Source organism: Bombyx mandarina, chromosome 08 (assembly GCF_030267445.1).
Source record: "Bombyx mandarina strain Sakado chromosome 08, ASM3026744v2".
NCBI lineage: Eukaryota > Metazoa > Arthropoda > Insecta > Lepidoptera > Bombycidae > Bombyx > Bombyx mandarina.
In genome coordinates, this window is record NC_143215.1 from 5,094,245 (window position 1) to 5,102,855 (window position 8,611).

Sequence of the window (8,611 nt, forward strand, 5' to 3'; positions counted from 1 at the left end):
TTTACAATTTTTGTCTGTCTGTCGGTCTGTCTGTCTGTCTGTTTGTTCCGGCTAATCTCTGGAACGGCTGGACCGATTTTGACGAGACTTTCACTGACAGGTCGCTAGTCCTTCAATAAAAGAAATTGATTAAATATTCATTATAAAAGCGCGTTCTAATCTATTTTCTTAAATGCACCAAAAGAAGTATAACTTTGAAATTATCGCTCTTACAGTTTTTACATACAATTATTTTATAATAATGATAATTTTTTTGGATCATGATTAATATTGATTTTTCCTTTATTTTTTCTTACACCGGATCGATGTATTGTTTTCGGAGCCCAGACAGACATTACAAAATGTATACCGGCACTCACTCTCAGACATGAGGCAAATTTCGGCCACTTGTTCATCAATCATTACTGGTGGTAGGACATCTTGTGAGTCCGCACGGGTAGGTACCACCACCCCACCTATTTCTGCCGTGAAGCAGTAATGCGTTTCAGCTTAAAGGGTAGCCGTTGTAACTATACTTGAGACCTTAGAACTTATATCTCAAGGTGGGTGGCATTTACGTCGTAGATGTCTATGGGCTTCAGTAACCACTTAAAACCAGGTGGGCTGTGAGCTCGTCCAGCCATATAAGAAATAAAAAAATAAAAAAAACGCAATATTTTCCCGATGTGGGAATCAAACCTATGAATCTTGGCGTAACAGCCAGAGCCGCTAACTAGTACATCACGGAATCAGTCAGTAATTCATTCATTCTTCAGTATGTCCACAAAAAGCACTCGCTCGATCGAATGTTCCTCTTGTAGTAGTGTCTTTATATGTGATCTGTAAATCTTTGTGATGATGTAAAATAATTGTTTATTTAGATTTTTTCCTTATTCCTCACTAGGTCCCGATTTTTTTAAATAATATAATGGCACCTCTGAGTACCGCTTAACACCAGATGAGACGTCAGATTCGCTGTCCATTACATCGATATCTGTACTAATATATAAATCTACGATGGTTTTTACGGATGTTCCGTTATAACTACTGACCCATGCATCTGATTGACTTGAAACTTGGTATCCATGTAGAAAATACATGTACTTAATGGATAGGCTAATATTTTTATGAGTATTGGACTCTCCACACCAGTTGCGGGGGCGTTAATGATGAAAATCTTTGTGGGGGTGAGAAATAATAATGTTAATTTTAAATGCCCAGCGAAGCGGACGGGTACAGCTAGTTAGAAGATAAAACGATGAAGGAGTAACGCCGTACCGTGGTATGTAGTAAATTTCCATGATTTTATGATTAATGTGGAATTCAACCTTTGACCTCATTTTATAGACTCGCATTTAATAAGGTAAACGACGAGACACCTATCCAATGCGGATGTGTTCAAATTATTGTTTAACAGAAAAATCATTCGAATATCGCGTTGACCTTGTAAAAGAACAAATCACGCTGGATACCGAAGATTCTTCGTTGCAAAATAATGCAGATGGCGTTTTGAACATTCATCGTGTGCAGAACGCGACTATAAAAAGACTGGTCGCTTACCTCATAATCACAGTCACACATCGTCCGTTAACACAGACACACTCGAAATGGTGAGTGAGGCTTACGACACGTGCCAACTGTACAATATATGTATAATTCAACGTACCCAAAGCTATAATTGAAAGTACAGATAATCATCTTTACTTGTACTTTTATATTGTATTAATTACTGAGAATTTATCATCATAAATTACTCAATTAATTATTAGATCAGTGCGTTTCGTATCGATCATTTTAATTGGGAAAGCTGTTGACTGTTAATTAACTAACACATTTTTTTTTTATTCACGCTTTTAACGACTTTCAAATATTATTTTGTACACTAAACGCTTTTGGGAGAATTTCGTGTTTTCGAATGTTACTTCTGATGTAGATACATATATGTATATTCTAGAGTAGAAGAGAAAAAAGCTCTTTTTCACTTATTTGTGAGTACTCAACCGTAGACAGTGGATTGGCTCCTGCATTGTTGAAGCCTATGGGCGACGACAACCACTCACCATCAAGTCACTGCCTACATGGGCAATAAAGAACCATAATATTCAGGCTCATTGTATATCCTGCTTGCGTCGTATTTCTCACTGCTGAGGGTCGTGACCATCTATCCATATATTCTTGTATCTGGCAGTGTAGAGGGCGTTGTGAAATGTGGAATCAAAAGTGGTGCGGATCTGTTCGGACCAATGTATTGAGTTGCGCCCCAGAGATCTTTTCCCATCTACCTTACCGGTCATGATTTATAGATTGTTTATAGATACGACTTTTTATACCATACACCGTCCACAGAGAACTTACATCTTCCTCGCTTTGGTCGCGGTAGCCGTCGCTGACGTTTCTCACGTCGTGCGCACTGGCGAAGCTGATGCCCAAATTGTGTCGCAAGATGCTGACGTTTTCCCGGACAAATACCAGTACCAATATCAGACCAGCAACGGAATCAGTGGCCAGGAACAAGGAGCGCTCGTAAACGAGGGCCGTGTGAGTATGAATTTCTAGATATACCTATTATCGTACCAATTTTATGAGTGTTGTTATCAAGTAAAAAAAAAAATTCTGATCTTTTAATATTTTTTTCAATTTATTGTTAGAATTAGATTTATTTATTTATTTCAAATTTGTTAAGCCAATTTTCTTCTTAAACTTGGTCAACATACTTTGTTCTTTGAAACAGGATAAAAATAATAATAGTCTATTCGATCTCGTATACTTGTGTTACCTCAATATTGTCTCGGCATGAACTGTGTTTAATGTCATTCGAACCTATCATTCTTAATATTATATCTCCTGAAATTTTATTTTTACTGACACTAATAATAATAAAAAAACGATTAATAATAGCAATACTAAGCCATTTAGAAAAAAAATAATTAAATGTTTATTTCATTAACTTTAGGTACCTGAGAAAAACAAAAAATAAAATACGTCTATAACAGCATTAGCAAATGTTCGAAACACAATAATAAATATAACGCAGAAGTATCTGACGTGACATTTTAGTTGTAGCACGTGAACTCCGGTCAATATGCTAATGCAATTTAAAATACAAACTTTGGTATTTGTTTAAGGTCATGGCTTTACGCAATAAACTAAGATTACTCCGTTTCGATGACCGATTCGGAATAGGATTACGTCTATGTCGACCTTGTAATTAAATTGTTGCCTAAAAGATTTCAAAAAAATCTTTATTACATTTATTACATCATATGCTTGCTTGAAGTCGTCGTGGCTTAAAGGATAAGACGTCCGTCCGGTACATTCGTATTCAAATCAAATCAATTAAAAAATTTTTTATTCAACATAAATGAAAGTACATACTTGTTGAACGTCAAAAGAACTACCGCCAATTCACAAGAACTAGCCTCCGTCCTGAGCAGAATTGGCAAGAAACTCAGCGTGCATGTTATTTTTTTTTTTTGATTTTTTTTTTAAGATTAGATTTTTTTAAATATTCATTTTTACATGAGTATAATAACATAACAATTATTACAATATTGAAATGCCCGGAGCGAGCAACTCATTCCCACTTTGTGCAATCTTCTAGCGATGATTCAATTGATTCAATTGTGCGATGCACTGGTGTTCGAATCCCAGGCGGGTACCAATTTTTTGTAATGAAATACGCACTCAACAAATGTCCACGATTGACTTCCACGGTGAAGGAATAACATCGTGTGATAAAAATCAAACCCGCAAAATTATAATTTGCGTAATTACTGGTGGCAGGACATCTTGTGAGTCTGCGCGGGTAGAGCCACCGCCCTTTTTTTTTTTTTTTTGGTCAGGAGGAAATCGCCGGACTTCCGCCCTTTTCTGGGGATACTGGGCGGGGTATGTCAGAGTCGAACTGACTAAAACCTCCTGGCCTATTTCTGCCGTGAAGCAGTAATGCGTTTCGGTTTGAGGGTGTGGTAGCCGTTGTAACTATACTGAGACTTTAGAACTTATATCTCAAGGTGGGTGGCGCATTTACGCTGTAGATGTCTATGGGCTCTAGTAACCACTTAGCACCAGGTTGGCTGTGAGCTCGTCCACCCATCTAAGCAATAAAAAAAAAGAATATATTTTTAAGTTCGATTTTCTGCATTATTTTTATTCTGCTACCTGCTAATACTAGCAGGTGTTGCGAAAAATAATTTGTTTCGATATTTAACGATTAATATTCTACCACTGCTTTTTAAAAGATTTTTGTTTAGTTTTTTTTTTACAGATTTATATTATAACTAGCGACCCGCCCTCGCTTCGCTGCGGAAACATTAAAACATACAAGTAAAAAAAAAAAAAAAAAGTAGCCTATGTTCATCAGGGACAATGTCGGCTTCTAATGGAAAAAGAATTTTTCAAATCGGTCCAGTAGTTTCGGAGCCTATTCGAAATAAACAAACAAACAAATCTTTCCTCTTTATAATATTAGTATAGATAGATATTTTAGTTTGGTGAAGATAATTTTTGAATCGTCGTCAAGCTAGTTCAACCACTCTAATAATTAAGAAATTTTTCGACATACATAATTTTATGATAGAGGAATTTTTCCCTGAATGCATCTCTCTCTTTTTCAATGACACTAGACTAAATGTCATTTACCAAACGATTCATATTACATTTGCAATAATTTATTATAACTTTTGATGTGAAACATCTATAGCCGCACGTAAAACCGATTTCTGGCGTGGCGATGCATGCCGTGGCGACGCGTCGCCATGCGCAATCGACTGTGCGATTCTCTCCCACTCGATCCGGCGTTAAGCCATCTCTCTCGCTACACTGAGCTCGGATACCTATAGTGTATACTCCGTAGTGTATACAGTGTTGTTTACTACAGTACACATAACCTGTGTTTTACTTGAAAACAAATTATTCTTTCGTAATATTTTATTTTATCATTATGACATATTTAGTTCCTATCACAATCTGTTCTTTTCTGCATATTACTTTTACAAAATAATGTCGATGTTTCACATCTGCCAGGCGTCCCGTGACGGCTCACATTTTTTTTAACTAAAAGTAGCTATTCTAAGATATTTATATTTTGGAGATCCGGCGATTTTCTCCTGCGAAAAATTAAATTGTAAGAAACCTTTTTAAATTACAAAAATTGCGTTTTTTTATGATAGCTCCGAAAGTTTACGAAAACGTAAAAGCGGTGTTGCACGTCCGAAAAAATGATATTTATGAGCAAAAGTAATCAAATAAATATTGGAAAAGGTTAATTATGATAGAAAAATTTTCGTTTTTTAATTATCATATATAGATATTATAGTTTATGTTATGTTGTAATTGCTTATGTTACAGGAGGATGCATCCATCGCCGTCCAAGGTTCAAGCGGCTACACTGCCCCTGATGGTACTCCCATTCAGATCACTTACATTGCTGACGCCAACGGATACCAGCCTTCGGTAAATAAAAACACGCACATACTGTATTTTTCAAAGAATTTAGTTGGGCATGCGAGCACGTCACCCAACTAAGTCATGAGCTCGATTTCAAAGTTGCCTTTGAGTAGGTAATCTAGCCCTTCAGATTAGAACATTAAATTGCTTCACGGCAAATATACTCACCGGTACCATAGCTTTGCATGTCCTGCCAGCCCTCAGGATGGAAATTAACAAAATGTAGGAAGGACAACTAACTGCTGACCATTCAATGAATGAAAACGTATAAAAATTCCACTGAGTCAGTCAATACATAATACAATTGATATGTGGACCTTATGTCTATGTGTAAAGATTTAACTGTAATGTCAACTGTACATCTAGAAAAATAACACTAAATCAAGGTTTACTTTTACTGGTGATAGGACGTCTTGTGAGTCCGTACGGGTAGGTATCACCATCTTGCCTATTTCTGCCGTGAAGTGGTGATGCGTTTCGGTTCGAAGGATGAGGCAGCCGTTGTAATGTAAAAGCTGCGACCTTAGAACTCGTGTCTCAAGGTGGGTGGCGGCGTTATACGTGTCTATGGGCTACGTAACCACTCAACACCTAGTGGGTCATTAGCTCGTCTGCCCATCTAAGCATTAAAAAAAAGGATGTTTCTTAATTTGCAAAGTTTGGCTAAAAGATTTAATGATTTCTAATCTTGCTGTTAATTTTTTTCAGGGTGCCCATCTGCCCACTACCCCAGCCCCCCTCCCAATCCCAGACTACATCGCCCGGGCCATCGAGTACATCAGAACTCATCCACCCAAGCCAGAGGTCGGCCAACGTATTTAAGTTATATGATAGTTGATAAGGACGACTATTGTTGAAACATCGTAAGCCATAGCACTGCCTATCATTTATATGTCTAGTCTCGCAATATGTAAAATAAACTTTAATTAAAGTTAAAAATACAGGTATTTTATTAGTCTTTTTTTTAAGTTAAAAAACCACATAAAGTGTTGGTAGGCTGTTCTCAATAATGAATTGGCTCCTGAAAATTGGCAAATAAAGTTTATTTGTTAAGCTTAACAAACATTAAAATAATAAATGTGTAATTAATTAGTGTAATAAATTTCAATAATTATTAAGCTCACTAAGTTTCTCGCCGGATCTTCTCATTTTTATTTTTCGATCCGGTGGTAATTCTGCAAAACACTGCTTTTGCTAGTGCTGTTTTTAGCAAATTTTCTCAAGTTGAGTCCGTGAGTTCACCTACCCGGCTGGACGTAGCTGGCTTCTTAAGCTACCAGCGAATAGTTAGGGAAAAAAGCTATTTCGTATTTTTGATATTTTTAAGAAAATATATTTTATGTTTCAATAATTTATCTAAATTATGGTACTGAACAAGCCAAGAGTTCAAAAAAGAACCAAAATTCAAAAATTTTGTGAAAAATAATCCTATAAAAAAAGGGTAGATATTCGTATCTATACTTCTAATTTCGAGAAGAGCTTCGAACAATCTCTCCATCCAGAAAAAAAAACACTCTGGTCTACCGAGCAGTAACACCTGTTTGGTAAAAGATCTAACCTAAAACACCATATTATTATGTCCTACAATTATCATAAACATTGATCATAATAATATATAACAGCCATTAATACTTAGTTACATTAACATCATCATTTATGTATGTAATTTGAAATTACTTCTATAATTCTTTGTGCTAATCTTTAGATAGTCAAAATACCTTTTGTACTCTTTATCGAGTGACTATGGTAAAAATCACTGTCTATATTCATAGCAAGGCATTAAGCAATTTTTTCTTTCATTGATAGGTTGATAAATTTGCTCATAATATTTTTAAATTATGTCTATATGTGTGGCTAAGTACCTATATTATATCTATGGATGTTATATATTATGATAAAGGCTTATAAAAGCACAAATAATAAAATTTATAATTAGTTCCATAGTTCTCTGTGCTCATGAACGATTGAGTAAATACAATTCACATAATCTTAAACACATCGAAAACGACACCTGTCGAAAAAACGAGAAACATCAGACCATTCAATCTATGAATGAAACACACATCAACTCAGTTGGATTCTAATTTATTGGATAAAAGTAAACATTATGCGGATATTAGGTACATGCAGCGATAAGTGTTTTAGACACGCGATGTATCCATCAAGTGTGCAAATGACGAATACATCAAATTTTCGTCACTATGTTTGATTAGTGTTCATTATTGGTGTATTTTTATATTACTGAATCTTGTTGGTATTCTAACAGGTGACGGACGATAATGGAATGGCCCATTTGATGGTAAGTGGTTACTGTTGCTCGCCAGGCGCGGCCTATCATTAAACTTCTATTTTATACTTTTTTTTTATTGCCCTTGTAGGCAGACGAGCACACGGCTCACCTGATGGTGAGTGGTTACCGTCGCCCATGGACTTCAGTAATGCCAGGGGCAGAGCGAAGCCGCAGCCTACCTGCTGCCTATTATATGCTAATCTTGAAAGAGTCCTATGCGACATTCAAGCATCTGTCAAATATCTTGTATTCTATGACCGCCGCAACAACTTAAATGCCACCACCCACCTTGCCCAAGTCCGATTCTTAATTGTTCAGCATAACGACTGTCCTACCCTTATTGGAACGCAGCGAGCAGAAATAGGCAATGTGGTGGTACTTACTTGTGCGTGGTAGGTATCACCTAAGTCCTACTGCCAGCTACTTAGCAATTTTTTTTTAATTTGATTTTCATTACAGGTTGTTATCCGCGATCGTGGCATTCTGAGGCTTTAGTAGAATATATCGAATAATTACCCGCCACTTACTTCCCCCATTATAATTTTTCTATAGCCAGAACCTGTAACGTCGACCACATGATAATACTATCAACGGTCAGATAGCCCGAGAGTGGCATGATTCTTAGTCCCGCAACGAACTTAATCAAATGGATACCTTACTCAGATTCCGATTTCTCAATGTAAGCTGAAAAAATCATGATCGGAAAATTGAGAAGAAGGGCAGTCGGGAGAAGCTCAACTACCATGCATGACGGGCCATTTATGAATGAATTGGATCTATGTTACGTGCTGTCAAACTATTTATGTGCAGTAATTATAACTTGCTATGCTAAAATGCTCTTCGTAAACCTCACCTTGTATCCACTGCAAGGAGCTTGGACTTTTCGCTATTGAG

The 8,611-nt window shown here is 36.5% G+C and overlaps 1 protein-coding gene across 1 annotated transcript; it reads left to right on the forward strand.

Moving 5' to 3' along the window:
• Positions 1-1,432: 1,432 nt before the first annotated feature.
• CPR3 (cuticular protein RR-1 motif 3) lies at positions 1,433-6,374 on the forward strand. The gene is made up of 4 exons (XM_089729022.1): positions 1,433-1,589; positions 2,326-2,517; positions 5,329-5,433; positions 6,136-6,374. The coding sequence occupies exons 1-4, from the start codon at positions 1,587-1,589 to the stop codon at positions 6,247-6,249; spliced, it is 414 nt and encodes a 137-aa protein (XP_089585148.1). The 5' UTR covers positions 1,433-1,586; the 3' UTR covers positions 6,250-6,374.
• The last annotated feature ends 2,237 nt before the right edge of the window (positions 6,375-8,611 follow it).

What these genes read in the sequence shown, in the direction of transcription:
- CPR3 (XM_089729022.1), top strand. An exon ending in CGCTCGTAAACGAGGGCCGT is followed by an intron (nt 2,518 to 5,328) that starts GTGAGTATGAAT and finishes CTTATGTTACAG; the next exon opens with GAGGATGCATCCATCGCCGT. An exon ending in CCAACGGATACCAGCCTTCG is followed by an intron (nt 5,434 to 6,135) that starts GTAAATAAAAAC and finishes AATTTTTTTCAG; the next exon opens with GGTGCCCATCTGCCCACTAC.